The sequence below is a fragment of the Mus caroli genome, chromosome 16, assembly GCF_900094665.2.
Source record: "Mus caroli chromosome 16, CAROLI_EIJ_v1.1, whole genome shotgun sequence".
Taxonomy (NCBI): Eukaryota; Metazoa; Chordata; class Mammalia; order Rodentia; family Muridae; genus Mus; species Mus caroli.
Window position 1 is genome coordinate 82212924 of NC_034585.1, and position 20005 is coordinate 82232928.

Genomic DNA, 20005 nt, shown 5'->3' on the forward strand with positions numbered 1-20005 from the left:
GTAAAAGATTTTGTTGTTGGGCAGGGTTTTGCTGGTCTTGAACTCCACAACCCCCCTGCCTCCACCTCTGGAATGTTAGAGTCACAGGTGTGCCTGGCTCAGCAGCAGGCAAAAAGCATGGTGCCGTGTTGGGTGGGCATCTTCTGCTGACATGTCTTCAGTCTGAGCTGCCATTAAGAGAAACCAGAGGAGCCTCCAGTTGATGCTGAGTCTGTGGCTGCCATCAGCTTTTGATACTCTTTTGATTATCTCTTTGTAGTAAAAGACTCCACATGTATGGATCAAGCTCTATTTCCTTTGAGTTTCTGTGAGGGGTGTCTTGTTCTGAGAGCTTGCCTGCAGACCTCAAGTATCTGGGACACCTCGGAGTAGTCACTAGAGTCAGCTGACATGAGGAGCTGTTCTTGGTGGAAGGGCTCCGCCCCAGAGGACTGTGTCCCTCCACCCTCCCCATTGACAGCAGCAGCCATTCCTGGGGTTCAGAATGGGTGAGGTGTGTTTGGGTCTGATGATGCTTTGTTCCTGGCTCCCGGTGCACACTGCTGCACTTCCCAAACTCACACACAGATACACATGAGTGTGTGTAGATAGCAGGGCGGGTTGCTAAACTTACTTGAACACGTGTGACATCCTAGCTTGCTGGATGCTCGGTTAACAGGTGCAATGTAGGAAACAAATACTTACAGCTTCATAAGCCAGGAACGTCTCTAGATATTGGCAGAATTTTACAGAAGTTACAGTTTAATAGGCCAGCAGACTTCTGTCACAGCGTGGCCAGTTGTAGCTGGGGAATCACACTACGAGAAGCTGATATTTGGGGAAGTCAGAGGAGCCTTAGTAAGAATGATGCTAAGCACATGGCTTGGTGGAGGATACTGCTTGCTGCGTTGGCAAATCCAAGACAGTCTCCAGAAGCTTAGCTGTGGATAAACTTTGGAGATGCCGCCAGCATCCGTCCTCCCAGGGAGGCAAGATAACTGACTCTGGCTCATTTATCTCAATGACTAAGTTTTCTGGAAGGAAAGATACCCCCACCCCTGCCATGGATGCCTCTTTATCAGTGTGTAAAACTTTTCTTAAAAGTGATCGATGTTGCTCCTACCACTTGCCATGTCCATATCCCCCAAGCTGGAACCTCTGATTGCCTTCAATGGCTGCCATCTCTGTGTGTGTGATTGCTTGGTGCTTCCTCTGACACTCCTACACCATGGGGTTTTGTGTTTTGTTTTGTTTCTTTTTGATACACATCTCTCCTGGAGCTTGCTCCCTCACTCATTGGCTTGGCTGGCTGGTCAGCGCACCCCAGAGATGCGTTTGCCTACACCTCCCTGTGTTTTCCCCACCCTTAGTGCTGGACTCACAAGTGTGGACTGCCACTGTGGGTGCTGGGGTCCCAGACTCTGATTCTTATGTTTGCAGAGCACGACTTTACCCTTGGCCACCTCCCTAGTGCCAAGCCACTTTTCAAAATAAAACTTCTTTGGTAGTCATTGTGAGGCGTGTGCTTTAAAGTCAATGGCAGATTTTTCCATAGCGTTGAACTAATCCTTTTTAGTGAGTGCAGGAAACCCCATTGTGAAGATGGAAATGTCACTTGTCCCTTACTTTAATCGACTTTTAAAATAAACATGAGGTGCATTTTAACTAAGGCATGCCTTTTATGCTTATAGTTATTCTTTTTATTTATAAGGTAGTGTGCTTATAGCTGATAATTTGAATACAGAAGCAGAAGGAAGAACAAGAAAAAATTACCTTGATATTTTGATGAATATCCTAGGAGTGTAGAGACGGACAACACCGGATCTTACTGCACATGTTAATTTGAGACGCCTGTTTGGCATACATATAATAATTTGAGTGTATATCTGGGTATGTGAGTCTGAAGATTAAGACTGAAGTCAAGATTAGATCACAAACAGGAGTATCTAGTGACCTTGAGTTTATGTTCTTTCTGTGGCTTTAGATAAGCCCGTGAAGGTGGTTTGTGGGACGCCAAGATGAGGTGAGATGTGAAGACAGCCTAGGTTCTCTAAAATCTAGAGGCTTGCAGGCAGAGGAGGGTTATCTTCTCTTCCTATTGCTGTGGTGAGCACCTTAGGGGAGAAGAAAGCCTTTACCCTGGTCCACAGGTCAAGTGTGTAGTCCATCCTGCCTGGGACATGGAGGTCACAGCACTTCCATAGACAGCAGCCTGCCAGAGAGATAGGTTGGAAGTCCGTGGAGCTTTGGGATCCTGGCAGCCCAGCGATCGATCGCAGGGAAGAGATGAAAGGGTGTTGAATGTTGCTGAGGAAACTGTGAGGAAACTGACAACTTGGCTTAGAGAGGGGACTCACATGGAATTGCAGAGAGGGAAGTGGAGACAGTGTGACCTGCCCTTCCCGGGAAAGAAAAGTTGAGAATTCTTAGTATAAATGCATATTAGCCAGAGTTCTCTGTGGCACACCAGGAGAACTGCTGTGTATTAAAAGAGTTAGACTTAAACGATAGCGCCTGACTCTCTGCACTCTAAATGGGTGTGGGGGTGGGGCTGAGAACCAGAGCTGCACTGTCCATGGGGCTGGGCTGCTCAGCATCAGAGGCCTGAGGGGTTCCTCAAGAGCCACAGCTTTCACTCCGTGTTGGAAGGCTGAAGACTGGGTTCTGATATCTTCCACGGATGGCCGCAGTGTAGACCATGATAGTGGTCAGAGCAGCTGGGAAATGACCTCCAGCAAGACAAGCAGGCAAAGATGGAGAGCTATTCTCCCTGGGCTTCTTCAGTTCGGGCTGCTGCTAGACCAGCAGTTCTCATTCTGTGGGTCCCGACCCCCACAGAGTCACCTATCAGATATTTCCATTGCGGCTCATAACAGCAAAAATAGTTATGAAATAGTTACAAAGGAGTTTTATGGTCTGAGGTCGCCACAACATGAAGGGTTCTCAGCACCAGTAAGGTGAAGTCCTGCGGCAGGCTGTGCTGCCCACGGTAGGAAGCGCCCTCAGGCTGTGCTGCTCGTGGGTAGGATGAATCCTCACAGGTGTGCTCAGGCTTGCCAGGCCGACCATGTTAACCATCACACAGGGGATGGCAGGGTCGAGAATTTAGAGGGACCTTTCTTTGCTTATGGTTTGGTGGTAGGAATTCTGTGTAGTCACTACTCCCCACCCACCTACTGTATTTTCCCACCTTCTCTTAATTCCTGATTTGGTCAAAATCTAAGATTTTACTTGAAAACGGATTTTTCTCTTTTGGATGCCTTTCCTATTTGAGAAATTTTTAGAGGTTTTACTCACAGACGGTTTACCAGCAATTTATATACTTAACTGAATCTAACTGGCTTTTGTCACAATTTCTGTGAATGCCTTTCAGTTTGCTGTTAGTGTTATTAATATGATGTTTGGAGTGTGAAAAGGTAGAGGGAACAGCCCGGCTCACTGCATCCTAACTGCGGAGACGGGGTATTTACTCAGATCTGCTGTTGACCGTTTTGGTGACTGTTATTATGTCTCTGTGTCTGTAGGATGTTTGTGTATCAGTCTGAGACTGGTTGACTTCCTGTCTGCCTCTCCCCACCCCTTATTCTTGTGTTGGTTTTGTTTCTCCTGTTAAGAGCCTGCCTCACTCAATTCTAAATAGGACAGGATCTTAAGATAGGACAGGATCGTTTGAACCCTGCATTGTGACTAAAGCTGTGCCACTTGGGAGGTGAGCAGTAGAAGTCCCTGGTAAGGGACTGAGGCATGTCCCCTACTGTCACATGACCAGTCACTGCACCGAGGGAAGAAAAGGAGAGGAAGGAAGGAAGTAAAACCTTTGTTTTTAGAAGGTGTGACTGTGTATGTTAAACAAGAATTTCCAAGGAAGCCGCCACAATCAATGAGTTAGTTAAGGCTGTAGGGTTCTGGTTCATATCTGAGAAGTACGTTGCAATTATATAGTAAACTCGGACAGTTAAGCTCAAGAGCTCAAATATATTCACAGTGTTACAGAAACCACAAAATGTATAGGAATAAATTCCATAGAAGATGTACAAACGACCTCTTCTCTAGACATCATCATAACATTAAGAGACAATGAAGAAGTCCTTAAACATGGAGAGGCAAGCCATATTTTTGAGCCAGAGAACTCGATCTGCTAGCTACCTTCTCTAAATTAACGGATAGTTTTATTGCAACTATAATCACAGTTCTACTAGCTCTTCCAACTCAAGATAATAAAGAAAAGTGTAGGGAGAATTAAATGTATTTCACACAAGGAGATAAGGAATTGGCCAACAGGCACATGCACGATATTCAGTATTATTGGCTATGAGGTAGGCACATAAAACCCCAGAACTACTGTGCACACCATGATAGCCAAGACTAGAGGGCAGCATGTGTCAGGTCAGAGCTGCTGCGCAGCCACTGGATCTGCCATGCTGGTAGCAGAATGAAGGGATTTCGTCATCTGTGAGGCCATCGCATGAGTGCTAAAGAGAGTACACCTCCCCTATCACTCAGCCCTTGCGTGTATCCGGGCAGTGTCTAATAAAGCTTTATTACCATCCCAAGCTGAGGCCAAGTCAGTTATCTATCTCTCTCACCAATTAAATGGATGAACAAATTGTTGCATTCTTGTATAATGAAATATTTGCCAACAACAGCCAAAAAGAAATGTCAGATGTTCTTAGTGTGTGGTAAAATCATTGAGGTGAGTGAAAGAAATTCGAAAGCAAGTATGGGACACAACCATTTGCACATCAAAAGGAAGATTCATGTTAATGTACAGTGAAGGTGACAGGTAGCTGGGCATTGGGGAGGCAACACCTGTGGAGTAACAGAACCCACACACCTTGATGCGGGTTTCATGGGTATATACTAACTTTCTTCCAGGCTTCTCTGACAGTTCCAGCTCCTTGATTTTAAGCCTAACTTTGTTTTAAAATTTCAAATATGACATTTAGCCCTGTAAATGTATACGGCAGTCCAAGAATGGTGGCGTTCATGTTAGATCCCAGCAATGGGAGGCGGAGGCAGGCAGCTCAAGGCCAGCCTAGTCTACAGAGTGAGTTCCTGGACAGCCAGAGCTATATATAACCCTGTCTCAAAAAAAATCCAAAAACTAAATCAAAACAAAAGCCAGGAAAACAAACTGAACCAACACGCATTACTTACCTATGTGATTGTTCAGATTGGGAAGAGGGAGAAGCCCGGCCGACTCAAGCTGCAGCTCATGCTGCCAGGTTCTTGGTGTCTTTGTATGCTTTTAGAAAGTCCCTGGACCACTTAAGCATGAGGAGGTGGTGGGGAGGGGAGAGGAGGTGCTACAGAGGGCAGGGCTGGAAACTAGTGGGAAGCGGGGGTAGTGGGCGGGGAGCGTGGTGGGGCAGGACCAATTAGAACACTGTTTGAAAATGCTGCTTGAAGCCCATTGCTTTGTAGGCCGACTTAAGAATGCCATTTTAGAAAGGTTCTTCTAGCTGTGGAACATTTGAACCTAGCTCTCCAGGGACTTCCTGACCTGCAGAACAGCTTTCAAACATGCCCCTTTGGACAATGCTGATGGCCTCTGCCTTGCTCTGTTCATTTGGGCTTTAAAAAATATTTCTTGTCATGTCCTGCTTTAGGCTTCCTTAAGGCCTCAAGTCTTATAGAAGATGTTGCTGGTTTAAATTTCCACAAAGTTTGATGTTAAAGTTTTTTGAAAACTCAAGAATGATAATTAAAAAAATACGTAATGTTGAGGATTCTTTTCTGTGGGCAGCCTCATCTTAATTTTTAACATTTTAAAGAAAAATACCCCCGCAAGCCAAAGGAGTAAGTGTGTACGAACCATAGTGTGTCAACTGTCTGTCATTTACTAGAAAGAGTTATGCTAGGCCAGCTACCAAAGTTCAGAACTCTCACATCTGGGTAGCTTGGTGTGTAATACAGGAACTGACTTGGCGAGTTAGAAGTTTATCAAGGGTCAAGGTATGGGGGCAGGAGCTTGCCACCAAAAGCCATGCATTCCAGTTAGGTGGACATGATGAGGGTAGCAGGGGGCAGAAGCATCAAGGAGAAAAACCTTCTAGAAAGGAGAGGAAGTCAGGTTCAGAAGGCGGGGTCAGCTGCAGATCCAGGCACAGCTTTCACGGAAAAGGCATGTTGAATGTCCTATGTATCATCTCTGATGTCCATTGGTCAATGTCTGTCTAGACATGCATATTCGTGTGCGCACACATAGCTCGCACACGCATGCATGCGATTGGCAAAATCCTTTTGACAATTTTTCTTTTTCATTAAATAGTATGGTTAAATGCGAAATGGCCAGCTTTTACTTGAGAACTTGCTGTAATGCCTGTTGAGTATCTTGTGTGACAGCTGCTGCTGCCTTGTTTATTTACCCTGGATCCTCCCTCTTGTTTTGAGCATCTTGGTCGAGTTCTTGAATGTGCTTGTTTTTCATTTGTATTCTCCACATGCGTAGAGTGGTGGTGCAGGTAGCTGTTGTAAAAAGAACTTGTGCCGTTGTTCAGGGAAGACAGAAGATTTGGACTACGGATGGTCTTGTTTATGCGGACACAGCACACATCGTTGTCTTGGGATTTGTGTGGCAGATAGTTCTTCCCACACTTGCAGCCTTGCTGTCACACACCTAGCCCGGCCATCTTAGGTCACCTTACCTTGAGTTTTTTTCTTTATCTGAAGTTATTACATGGTGATGAGTCAGAGCCCCGTGCCTTATTTTCCGGTGTCATTTTGAAAGTGAAAACACCAACCAAACAAGAGCTGTATTAAAATATAACTTGTGCATGGTGAGTAGAGAACAGACCTTCGCCAGCTGAGGTTCAGGAAGCTTTGGAGTGCATGCTCATCCTTTGTCAGCTTCAGGGAGTGAGTCAGCAGTTCCCTCAGCACACCCTTGCCTTGACGGGGCGGTGGCTCAGTTCCGAGAATACAGAACTAGTCCGGCGTAGTGAGTCCAGGTTTGCCTTTAATAAGTCAACAGTTACAGATGTGGGTGCCTGGAGTGCTGCCCTGTGCTTTTAGGTTCAAGAAGTGGTAGAAAGTTCCTGGTGGGTGTTGAAAGGAACCTTGCCATGACCATTACGTAGTTAAGGTACTAGGTGAAAATGATGACTGATGCTTAGTTCCAAACACCCCTAGGTTCTGCCCCTCAGTAATGAGGGCAGATGTTGAGGTGTCTTTGTTGCTGCAAGTCGCTGGAGTGGTGGTGTTTACAGTTGGCGGCCCTTTCTCCTCAGCCACTTGTCCAGGGTTGTAGCTCCACGAGGTGTGAGCAGGGCTCCTGAGGGCTTTTGGTGGATCTGGAAAAGCCATCTAAGCACCTCACTTTGTGAGCCCTGATCAGTGCATCTCCATTCATCTCCATTCATCGATAGCTACCTGCAGTGTTTGGATTTGGATTGTATTACATGATCTGGGGTTGTGTTAAAATGTCAAGTCATTCATTCAGCAGCAGATGTCTCTATCTGGGCAAGTGCTGTGTACGTGGATTGTGGCAGAACACAGTCTAGACAGACGTGTGACATCTAGGCCAAACTTAAAGGTCTTGGAGTCAGCTGTCTGAAGTCATCCGAGGGGCGGTTGTGAGCTGCCCAGAGTTGGGTGCTAGGATCCAGACTCCTGCCCTTCTCAACAGCAAGAAACCTAACTCCTGAGGAGCCATCTCTCTAGTGCCTGGGATTATTTTGTAAAAGGTAGAAAATGTCAAGAGTACTTTGTGAGGTGTAAGAGTTAAGTGCTGATGTGTGATTTTTTTTTTTTTAATTTTGTGTAACTACACTGGTACCAGTGTAAGCTTGGGAGCCGTGTAGGAGAAAAAGTATGTGTACAAACAGGACTTGACGAGGGCTTGGGTTAGAGCTGGAGAAGGGTAAGAGGCAGTGGCGCCAGGACTCAGCACAGAATTGTGTAATTGTGTATGTGTACCTGCCTGAGAAAAGTGAGGGGTGCAGCAGAGGACCATGGGGGCACTGAGATCCTGAATGGGCCAGCACTTGGCCCACCAGGAGAGAGCTTGGCCTTCTTAGTGGGTCCTCATGGTGTTCCTGTCAGTTCCTGATGCTACCCGCTCACTGCCCCTGCTGGGGTCACCTGGGATGCAAACAACCTTTAGGTTACGGGTGCCACGCCCAGTTTTGTCTTTCTGAGGAGAGGAGAACCTTTGTGGGTGAGACAAGGGCATTGTACACATGTACAGAAAGGTGCTGGAGAGAGCTGAGCTCCTGACATGACACACTGGCGGCAACAGCAATCTCCGGGCTTTTCCACTTATACATGACTGCTTAGTGTTCCCCTGACTGACAGTGATCAGTGGACAGGAACACGCCTTTCAAGGTTTTAAGCTGGGAGGGAGGAAGATGTAAGCCATCGTGGGGCAGCTGTGGAGTCAGTGTGGGCGGCTGCCTTGCAGGCGCTCCCATCCTTCGTGGGATAACAGGCTGTGGGAAAGGTGATTGCTGCCAGTTCTAGCAGTTCCTAGTTATTCCTTTTGTTGATGATGGCAACAGGAAGAACCATTTACAGAACCTGTCTGCTCCGCGTGCAGAGGTACAGCCTCACGTTCCGTCACGCTCATGCTTGACGTTGGAGTCAGCAGTGCTGTTGTGTGGTCTGCTGGGTCTGCCAAGGCTGGATCCTTCAACTGATGCAGTCTAAGCACACGCTGAGAGACAGTGCTTTCACCTGTGTACAAAGCAAACATGAAGCGGAGGAGACGATTTGGACTGATCTGTGTGCTTGCAGCGCAAACCCCTGGGCTAGGAGGTGGAGCCCACCTGTGCTGTGTGAGAGCTGGAGTAGTTCTGATTTCTCCTGTCTTTCCTTTGTCACTGAACCGGTGACCGTGTCTCCTTCACTGACCCCCTGGGGCCAGGCAGTGAATCAGATATCAGGAGAAATGAAAGATGTAGAGGGGCTTCTGCCCTTGACCTGCTTGCTTCACAGCAGGATTCAGACTGCTGAGCATGCTCAGTACAGACCGTGGGGAGGGGAGGGGAGAGGGCTGAGGGAGAACAGCATCTCTTAGACTCTCATTACAGTTTCTTGTGTGGCTCAGGGGTCATATCAGGGATAATAAACACGCATGAATGTATTTGGGTTGCCGCCTCCTGTGAGTGCTAGTATTGTGTGCGTGATCTCAAATGTTTGGAAGCCAAATACATTGTGATGACTTTCTCTTACGTTGTAACATTTCGAGGAAGCGAAGGCTTTCTGTGCATGAGAGACCATGTTCTAGGTGATGTCATGGCTTTGCCTGACTTGGGCCTTCCAGAGTACAGTGTGTAGACTCGGCTTGTAAGGTGTGTCCTGACACATAGGAGCCGCTTTCTTGTGCTGGTGAACCAACGTCACCTTGTGCTGGTTGGAGTCGCTGGATGGAAGGCACAGCCTTTTCCTAATCTCTCCTCGGTGTGGGTGAATGGGACACGGGGGGGGGGGGGGTGCTGCCCCACCCAAATGTGACCTTCTCACCCTGGTCACATTGGTAGACTCTTGAAATAGCAGATGGGATTCTGACTGAAGGCTCTGGCAGCCCTTTGCAAAGGATCAAACCTGTCCTCAGTGTGGACTGTCCTTCCTTTGAGACATCCAGGCCATCCCAGCCTCAGAAAGTTTTTGTACTTTCTCAGATTCTTGCCTTAAAGGTAGAGCTGCTATCTGTCGTCAGCCTGCTTTACTTGAGGCTTGGTGAATGAATCTAGCTTGTTCCTTTGAGACTTAGGTTTCCCTTTTTTTGTGTCAGAGACAAGCCCATACCTTACTTTATACTCACAGTTTGTCGTCTAAAGCACAGTTGTTCCCACGGGATTTGCTAAGTGACATCTTCCATGTGTGTTTGCAGGTCGGATGACAGTGAGAAGCATGCTTTCCACTGCTCTCCCTGGTCCCAATTGCCACCCAGGATGTCTGTGAGTGAGAGTGCGGTGTTTGCCTACGAGTCCTCTGTGCACAGCACCAACGTCTTGCTCAGCCTCAATGACCAGCGGAAGAAGGACGTCCTGTGTGACGTGACTGTCGTGGTGGAGGGCCAGCGGTTCCGAGCCCACCGCTCGGTGCTGGCTGCGTGCAGCAGCTACTTCCACTCGAGAATCGTAGGCCAGACTGACGCAGAGCTCACCGTCACACTGCCTGAAGAGGTGAGGGGCCACGGTGGTGGCCACTATAACCTGCTGTTACCTAGCTACCTCCTGGTTCTAAACTGAGACAAACCCTAGTCTCCTGAGGAGGTGGGCATCCCGGGGAACCTTCTCTAGCTTTGGTTGTAGGAATATTTACACGTAAGATTATCACTTTGGATATTAACACTTGTTAAACAGTGGAATATTTTGATGTGGGTAGGTATACTCTTAGTCCCCCTGCTGGAGTTAGAAGGTTTGGAGAGGTTCTGGCTTAGGGAGTGCTGGCTGCGATTGAGGGTCAGCACACCGGTTCAGGACGTGTGTACTCTCTCTTGAGACATCTCCCATGAAAAACAGGCCCTCTGTAAGTGAGTATCTCCTTGTTTTCTTTTTCTTTTTCCTTAACCTTGTCTGTGCTTTAGGGTGAAAGAAGTGATATGTTGCCTTGGCCAGTGAGATGGCTTAGCAGGTCAAGGCACTTGCTACCAAGCTGTTGGCCTGGGTTTAATTTCCTGGACCCACATGGTGGAACCCTGCGAATGGTCCTCTGACCTCCATGCACACTGGCATATAATCTTCCGCATCCCCCTCCCAACAAAGAAAGGTTAAAAATAACAAGTCATTTGTTGTCTTACTGTGGAGTCCTGTTTTACACACGTATGTCTGTCCTGCCAGTATAACTCAAGCTTATAAATATTATTGTCTCTGCCATTGTCCTAGTTTCAGGGGGCTTGTCTGAGGTGGGGGAGGGCTGGCTGCACTATTCTTCCCGACTCTGTTTACTGGCATGTGTGCTTTGGCAGTGACTGCCATTAGCGTGTTTTGACAGTGGACACAGTTGTAAGGGGAGGAAGGGGAGGAAGTGTGTAGGACGTATGGATTGTCTATGCCGTATTGTGCAGACGCTCCCGGTTGGGCGTAGTTGGATGACCTCCAAACTAACCCGCAGGGGAGCTTTGTCCTGGCGCTGCTCTGTGCGGCCGTGGCTGCAGTGCTGAGGTGTGAGCCAGGGGTGCCTTAGCATTGCTTTTACAAAGGGACGCGAGTCACAGTCATCGAGTCCTCCTACATGTCATGCTTCCGGCTCCTTAAGGAGGTTCTACAGGGAGAGCAGAGTTTGTTTGATGGATTTTTGAGAGAAGGTGTATATATTTATATACATGGGTATGTATAATGTGTATATCTGGATGTTTCACATTCATTCTGACAAAGTATAAGTCACGTTTTCAAATATTTTAACTGTTTCATCACAGTGACAGATTGCAAAGACTGCATGTATTATTTAATAATTTAGCATATTTTGGAAGATCCTTATGGAAATTCTCATTAGGATTATTATAAATCCTAATTTGCAGTTGCAAAGAGCAATTCAGAGTTTCCTCTTAGCCTTTGCTCCGTGTTGTATGGCTAACATGTTGGAAAACTAATCATGTTCCTACAGGAATGTTTCTGTAGACACAGTACATGCCTGGTAGTCAGACGGCCGTCCCATGACATGCATTCATTAGGTTCTGTAGAGTGAGTTCTGTGACGGTTCGGTTTCTAAATTCACGGCCAGTTAGGATCTAGAGCAGTTGAGCACCCAAGTGGGCGTATACTCCTTACACTAATTCCTCCCCACACTTGGCCCGGGATTCCTTTCCCCTTTCTGGCTCTAGATGCTGGCAGCCACGGATCTGTCCTCCTCTTGTGAAGTTTGCCCATTTCCCAGCGGGTGTGTAGGTGAGACTGGGCAGTGTTATGTGCCCCTCCTAGCTTGCCCTTTCCTCACTTAGGGTCCTTCCCTTGCTATTATTCAAGTTTCATGTGTCAACAGTTCATTCTGTGTTGCTGATAAGTATAGTACACTAGTTATGTCTTAATTCTTCTTTTTAGACCCTTTTACACATTGAAGGAACTTAGTTTCAGTTTTTATCTACTACAGGTAAAAGCTGGTATAGGGTTTTTTTGGTCAAGGTTTCATTTATTAGGGCTAAAGAACCAGAAATGAATTTCTGGTCATAAGGAGGTTGCATATTTAGATTCATAAGAAATGATCAAGTGACTTTCTAAAATGGGTGTCCATTGGACATTCCCACCAGCATTGGGGATGATCCATTTTTTTCTTTGGTGGTATGTGTTTGATTGTAGCTGTTCCTAGCTAAATGCTGTAAGGTTAGCATGTTTTAGCGAGTCTTAGTACTTTGGGGCAGTTTGATAGTAACTCAAAAGTTCTAGAGTAATTTACATATTTAACTGTGAGGGTGAGTGTTTCTGCTTGTTTTCAGGCTCTTTCCGCCCCAGCTTGGCACATACAGACTCAGTATAAATGCACAGATACCTGCATATCAAAGGCTCTGCTGCTCAGTGCCTGGAGATGGGAGTTTTAGAACCTTAGCAATCTGGATCATTAAAAATGTTACTATTGGATATATTTGGCATAAGACAGTACTTCCTTTTTTTTTAAGGATTTGTTTTATTATTATTATTATTATTTTTTAGCTATATGTTTATGTGCTTACGTGTGTCTGTATGATGGGAGTGCAGGTGCCAGCGCAGGCAGCCAGTCTCCCAGAGGAGGAGTTAGAGCCCTAGTGAGTCTTTCTATGTGGGGGCTGGAATCAAACTCAGACGTTAAGAGCTGCAAGTGCCTGTGATCTCCGAGCTGTCTCTCCAGCAGCTCTTCTAATTCTTAAAAGTTCTCCTCTACAGTTCATTCTTGCTCACAAGATGAATTGTTTCGACATGGAGGAATCATGGTAGTGTCTTAAGGAGTAACGTGTATGGATGGAATATTACAAGGTTGGAGGGCTTGTACTCTGCTTAACCTGGTACCCCTTAGTTTTGCATTTCCTAGAGCAGTGAGCAGCTCTCAGCCTTCCTGATGCTGTGACCCTTTAAGACAGTTCCTCCCGCTGTGGAGACCCCAACCATGAAACTGTTTTTGTTGCTACTTCATAACTGTAATCTCGCTACTTTTATGAATTGTAAGTGTCTGATAGGCAGGATATCTGATATGTGACCCCCGTGAAAAGGTCGTTCGATGTCCTAGAGGGCTATCTCTTCTAACAGAATTAAAGTGCCCATCGTTTGGTGATCTCAGATCAGTTTGCCCTCTCCTTGTTGCTCTTCTGTCTCCCCAACCAGACAGCTGCTGAGCCGTGTGTTGATTTTTATCTTGTGTATTAACAGGTAACGGTTAAAGGATTTGAACCTTTAATTCAGTTTGCCTACACTGCCAAACTCATTTTAAGTAAAGACAATGTTGACGAAGTGTGCAGGTGTGTGGAGTTTCTAAGTGTACACAATATCGAGGAATCCTGCTTCCAGTTTCTCAAGTTTAAGTTTTTGGACTCCACTTCAGAGCAGCAGGAATGCGCAAGAAAAAAGTGCTTCTCCTCACACTGTCAGAAAGCAGATTTTAAATTTTCATTTTCAGAACAGAAAGATCTCGAAATCGATGAAGCAGATGAATTCTTGGAAAAGAAAACGCCTCAGTGTGACTCTCGAAGGTGTCAGGGCAGTGTAAAAACATCCCCCCCTCTCCAGGACAGTGTCAGTCAGGCATGCCAGTCCCTGTGCACGGACAAGGATGGAGCCCTGGCGTTGCCATCTCTATGCCCCAAATACAGAAAGTTCCAGAAAGCGTTTGGAACTGACAAGATCCGAACCCTAGAATCCAGTGTCAGAGATGTCCACACTGCCTCTGTCCAGCCAAATGAGACCTCTGAACTTGAGTGTTTTGGGGGAGCGCAGGGCTGTGCAGATTTACACGTGATTTTAAAATGTGAAGGAATGAAGCCAGCCATGGAGAGTGAAGACACAAAGGGCAAGGACCCCACCCCCCAGTGCCCTGCAGAGCAGGCCCAAGGGACACCTTTGCCTCAGGATTCTGCAGGACCTCATGGGCTCTACTCCCTGTCAGTCTTACACACATACGAGCAGTCAGGTGACGTGGTCTTTGCTGGGATGCAGAGTAAAACAGTGAAAACAGAAAAGCCTCTGTCAGATGCCCAGGACGAGAAGCCATTGGAAAATCAGGATTTATATCTGAAGTCTAGCATGGGCCCCAAAGAAGACAGCAGCAGCCTTGCATCTGAGGATCGGAGTAGTGTGGAGCGAGAGGTGGCAGAACACCTGGCCAAAGGCTTCTGGAGTGACATTTGCAGCACGGACTCGCCTTGCCAAATGCAGTTGTCGCCCACTGTGGCCAAAGACGGCTCAGAACAGGGCTACTCGCAAAGGCGATCTGAGTGTCCCTGGTTGGGTATCAGGATCAGCGAGAGCCCTGAGCCAGGCCAGCGGACTTTCACAACTCTCAGTTCCGTCAACTGCCCTTTTATCAGTACTCTGAGTTCCGAAGGCTGCTCAAGCAACTTGGAAATTGGAAACTACGATTACGTGGCGGAGCCTCAGCAGGAGCCTTGCCCGTACGCTTGTGTGATTAGCCTGGGAGATGACTCTGAGACCGACACGGAAGGCGACAGCGAGTCCTGTTCTGCCAGGGAGCAGGACTGTGAGGTAAGTGGACGTGTGCGCTCACTGTTCACACAGCCCGTTCACGGGAGATGCAGGGGGTTGGGGGAGCGAGGGAGGAAGGGAGAGACCATGTGACAAGCTCCGGCTGGGTGAGATGGAGTGTGTGCATGCATCACACATTGCTGTGTGTATTAATCATGGAGGAGAACACAACATAGGCTTGAGTAACTTGTAATCACATGTTCCAGTAGGGAGAAGGGACAGCAAGTTTTTCATCTGTGGTTATGGTAACTTTTAAAGGAGACTGTCATTTAGTCTGTAGTGCCTGTAGCCCCCCCCAGGTTGTCAAACCGGAGCCCAGTCTGGTATGTGAGCCGTGGCTGGCTGTGAATAGCTGCACAATTGTGGCGTGTAGGAAAGCTTTCTCAGAATTAATTTTCAAAGCTATTGATTTTATTTATTGTTTTAGTTTTCTTTAGCCATTTTAAGTATTTGTTTAATAAATATCTTAATAATTTAGCATGAGTTACATGTGGCTACTGACTTATATTAACCACATCAAGCTTGATCTGTGCATTCCGTGTGTAGAGGTTTGTACAAATGCTTGCCTCCTGTAAGATGACTCAGTAGTAGAAAGTAGGGATCCGGGCCTTAGAAATAAGGATTCTTTAGTTTTCAAGTCAGTTTTCTTTTTACAGTGGCCATTCTCACTTTGCTTCTCTAAATAATTTTCAGCCATACTCTTTGTCCTTTTTATGTGTGTTTTACTTTATTTATTTATTTATTTATTTATTTATTTATTTATTTATTTTTGGTTTTTCGAGACAGGGTTTCTCTGTGTAGCCCTGGCTGTCCTGGAGCTCACTTTGTAGACCAGGCTGGCCTCGAACTCAGAAATCCGCCTGCCTCTGCCTCCCAAGTGCTGGGATTAAAGGCATGTGCCACCACTGCCCCGCTTTTACTTGCATTTTAAGTCTGTGCTAACACGAGGTCTGGCTACGCAAGGGTCCTAAGTGCAAAGCGTGGCGTTTTTAGCTCTGCTCGTTGTATTCGTGTGGTGCATCTCTCTAACTTGCTTTTGTAATTGAAACTCTCAGAACACCCGTGCCCCACCCCACCTCCCTCTGCTGTTGGTTTGACCGCTTTAGTTATCACCTGTAAATGGGTAAGATAGTGTAGGATTCACTCCGTGGAATTTGGTTGATTTTGCTTGGTGGAACGCTCTTCAGACTGCAGCTTTCCTTTTTCGTAAGGCTGACGGGAGTTCCACAGAGTGCGCATGCGCCACATGCTCTCAGCTGTGTGAGGCTCAGGCTGTCTCTGCCTGGGCTGCTGTGAATGTGAGCGCTGCAGTGCGTGTAGAAAAGCAAACACCACTGTGAGGTCTGAATTCAAACCTCAGAGGTACCTGGGGGTAGGAGTCCTTACTACATGGCAGGCACTTTAGTCTTCCTGAAAACTCGATGCAGGTTTTCATCGCATCGGTGCTGCTTCCAGCCATCCCTGTATCAGGACCCATTTTTCCACGACCCGTTCTTCACCACTGTCTTTTGCTTTGTAGCAATTTTACAGCGCAAGGCAGAGGAGGCTGCCTTTTCTGGAAGGAGATGGAGTGTAAGGCCCAAGGGTTCAGTTACTGGAACCACCAAAACAGACCGACCCAAAAATACTCTAGGAAAAAATCCTCCTTTTTTGTTCTAATAGTTTCTCCATTGGCAAGTGAGATGGATTGCTTTTTAAATAAGCCATATGAAATTATATTTTTGTCAGGAAGGAAATTTCTTAACATGCTATAGAAATGATTAGCCCACTTAATACCAACAAGTATTGTGTAGTGTCTTTGCTGTGTGGTAATATTCAATAAAATGGAATTTATTTGGGGAAATAAGGAGCACATGTTAACTCTTTAGGCAGAAACTTAAAGAAGTTGTTAATTAGTAACTTCTTTAAGTTACTAGTAAAGTACTAACATACACTGGTAAGGGAACTTCGTTTTGAATGCAGTACTATTTGGCTGGTGTGTCTGGTTTGCTGACGTGTGTGACTGTTGAACACTCTCCCAGGCCAGGAGCGTCAGGTGGGCTGTTAGGTCTTATTGGGGTAGATTATGTACAAACTGAAGAACAGAGACCTATTTGTTAAGGATTTCTTTTACTTAGGTGCATATGTGTGTCCTTGTGTGGGTATGTGCACGTGTGTGCTGGTGCCCACATAGAGCAGAGGTGTTGGATCCCTGGAGCTGAGGTCACAGTCAGTTGTGAGCTGCTCAACATGGGGGCTGGACACAGAACTCAGCTCTTCTGCAGGGCAGTAGCACCTGGAACTTCTGAACTGTTCCTCCAACCTAAGGTCTGTGTCTTTTGTAATGTGCTAAAGTGTCTAAAAAATGTAACGTGTGACTTCCCGTGTCACTGACTTAATGCATGTCTTCACTGATGTTTATCCACCAATGTCTTCACTGATGTTCATAATGTGTATTTCACATTCTAGGTGAAGCTGCCATTCAATGCCCAACGGATAATTTCGCTCTCACGAAATGATTTCCAATCCTTGTTGAAAATGCACAAACTGACCCCAGAGCAGCTCGACTGTATCCATGACATCCGCAGAAGGAGTAAGAACAGAATCGCTGCGCAGCGCTGTCGCAAGAGGAAACTTGACTGTATCCAGAACCTTGAGTCGGAAATCGAGAAGCTGGTAAGTGTGTGGCTGTCTTGGGCTGCTAAAGCCCAGACCTTTCTGTTTGTAGAATAAAGAGTTACTCACGTTCCAAGGCAAGGTTCAGAGTTCAAATACCATAAGAGAAATGAGGAGATCTAAAATAGGGTTTTCATTCATTCTTTTGATTTGTATGCATTCTACATTTTTAGCATATACTAAAAATGTGTAGGTGGGGAAGTATTTCTGGATTTTTTTAAATGAGTTTTCAATTTAATGACTTCTGTCTAATTCTTAGTGGTTGAATAAAGATTAAAGTAATTATATAATACTTTATGATGTTTGATTCCTGTAAGAGCTATTTTCCAGTTGAGTAGAACTGCAGACCTGAATTACCTGTTCTGGTACCAAGACCAAGCAGATGAACCAGGCTCTCTCTGCCAAGGGAGAAGTCTGATGTGGTGTGATATGGTTAGAGTAGAAACCTCCGCTGCCGCCGTGTCATCCTCAGTGCGCGGAGTGATTGCCTATTGGACCTGTCTCTTCCAGCTTCAAAGCATAAGCTCATTGCAAGATTATTAATTTGCCCACATTATGGGAGAGGACAATGATGTATGTGTAGGCCAGCTGAGGGTCACATATGGGCAAGGTGACAGGGCTGCAGCAGCCGGAGACAGCAGAGTGAGTCCTCAGATACTCAGTTTTGTGTCTTTGCTAATCAAGGGTGAAAGTTTAAAGCTGTGCTTATAACTGGTCTTCAAGCACTTCAAGCGTGAACATTGTATAGTTCTGAGCGAGACTAGCAACAGCAAGATGTAAAAGATCTTTTTATGGTTTTAAGAGTGGTTGAAACATAACATTTTTATTGTGTGTATAGTGTGCACATACTTAGGGGAAAGGTACAGAAAGATGAAGAACTCAGGTGAGACCTCTGACTAGAGTTCCCAGGACCACAGAGCAGACCCACACAGGCAGCAGGCCTGCACGTTCTGCCACACACACGCTGGCTGTCTTTTGTACCATCCCTCTCCAGCATTCAGCTGCCTCTGGGTGGATGAGCTTGTAGTCTTCCTTGTCAGTTACTGGGGCGGATGCTTTTTACACCACGGGGTTACATGGAACCGTCTCAGGAGTGAACTAGAGCGCCTGCCTCTGCTTCCTACATCCCTCTCCCCTCAACTGGTCATCACCTACAGTCTTCTGCAGTAGTTCCTAAAAATAAACAGGTCTGCTGAGGAGTCATTGTGTTTTATACACAGGAAGCGAATGGGCTGTGTGTTTGAGAGGAGCTTTGCAGTTCACCATTGCCTGGCTCAGAGGTCCCATATTTGGGGACTGAAGGCAGATACTAGGTTGTGGAATAACTAACTTACTTACTTTCTTTCTTTCTTTCTTTCTTTCTTTCTTTCTTTCTTTCTTTCTTTCTTTCTACAACAGAATGCATATTCTCAGGGTGGTGACGGTAGGAGATGCTGTCTAAAGTGAGTGTGTGTGGGATGTTAAAATGTTCATTTGTGCCGGGCGGTGGTGGCGCACGCCTTTAATCCCAGCACTCAGGAGGCAGAGGCAGGCGGATTTCTGAGGCCAGCTTGGTCTACATAGTGAGTTCCAGGACAGCCAGGGCTATACAGAGAAACCCTGTCTCAGAAAAAACAAAAACAAAAAACAAAAAAAACCCGGAAGATGGAATGATGTGCTATAGTGGAGTCCCAAGGACAGAGCCAGGTCTTGTGAACAGTGTGGGACAAGTAACCCAAGAATTGGTTCCTCCCAGCTCCTAACGCATTCATGAGCACGGTAACACTTAAAATCATCTCTAAATGCCCCAACGGAAGGAGGAGGACTGCCTCATGAGACTTATGTCAGTGTGTGTGTGTGTGTGTGTGTGTGTGTGTGTGACTGCAGAGCAGGAGACCACAGCAGAAAGCCGAGAATTGAAGCAGCCATGCATGCATCTAATGGGGCCTTGTTCTCATACCTCAGTTCTGTCACAAAACCCTACCTGGAGAGGCTGCTGGCTTATGTGTGGTTGTACTGGGCTGTGGGCGTGGGGGATCCCTGAACCCTGCTCAATTCTTACCTCTCATCCTAGTCATGGATAAACCCTAGGAGCAGAGGCAAGGGGCGTACTATGCATAAATGTTGGGCCTGCCCTCCTGCCTCAAACGTCTTTCTCCAAAAGGAGAGGGATCATGGCAGGAAGTGTGTGTATTAGCAAGTAAGAACTAGGAGGCTGCCAGAAGTATAAAATGTGATGCTTAAACTACAGATGCATGGTACACAGTGACATCATGGCATATGGTGACATCATGGCACACAGTGACATCATGGTATGATTCAGTGCTCTGCTGAATCAGTTTCCCCGCTGTGGGGGAAGCTCACGGGTTGCTGTCACCATGCAGAGGGGGAGGGGAAACTGCAGGAGAAAATATGGAGAAAGTGGTGGCTTCTGTAGACCCCAGCAAATTCCATTAGAAGTCAGATTCTAGACTAGGAAGCCATCTTGGTGAGGAAAGAGCTTGGTGCCAAGTCCAGCATCTTGAGTTTACCCCGTGGGACCCACATGGTAGACTGAGAGAATGCCCTCTGACCTCCATGCATGCGCTGTGGCACTCGGCCCTCCTCCAGGTAAGTTAATGAGACAGTAGTGAAACAAGTGACTGCAGGACGTCCCCACCAGGCAGGAGCCTCTGCTGCCTTCTTATCTGCAGGGGTAATGGAGAACACAAGACAAACCAAGCACACTACCTTGTACCTGTCTCTACAGTGTTAGCCCTTGTCAGCTGAGCCTCAGGCTGGGC

At 46.6% G+C, this 20005-nt stretch overlaps 1 protein-coding gene across 3 annotated transcripts in view; it reads left to right on the forward strand.

Annotated features, from left to right (window-relative positions):
• The window catches only part of Bach1 (BTB domain and CNC homolog 1), a 34403-nt gene that overhangs the window by 6668 nt on the left and 7730 nt on the right, over positions 1–20005 (forward strand). For all 3 annotated transcript variants that reach the window (XM_021185483.2, XM_021185484.2, XM_029470385.1), the window contains exons 2-4: positions 9812–10106; positions 13260–14588; positions 17037–17243. In XM_021185483.2, coding sequence (XP_021041142.1) covers positions 9873–10106; positions 13260–14588; positions 17037–17243 — 1770 coding nt within the window. In that variant the 5' untranslated portion in view covers positions 9812–9872. The remainder of the gene's footprint in view (positions 1–9811; positions 10107–13259; positions 14589–17036; positions 17244–20005) is intronic.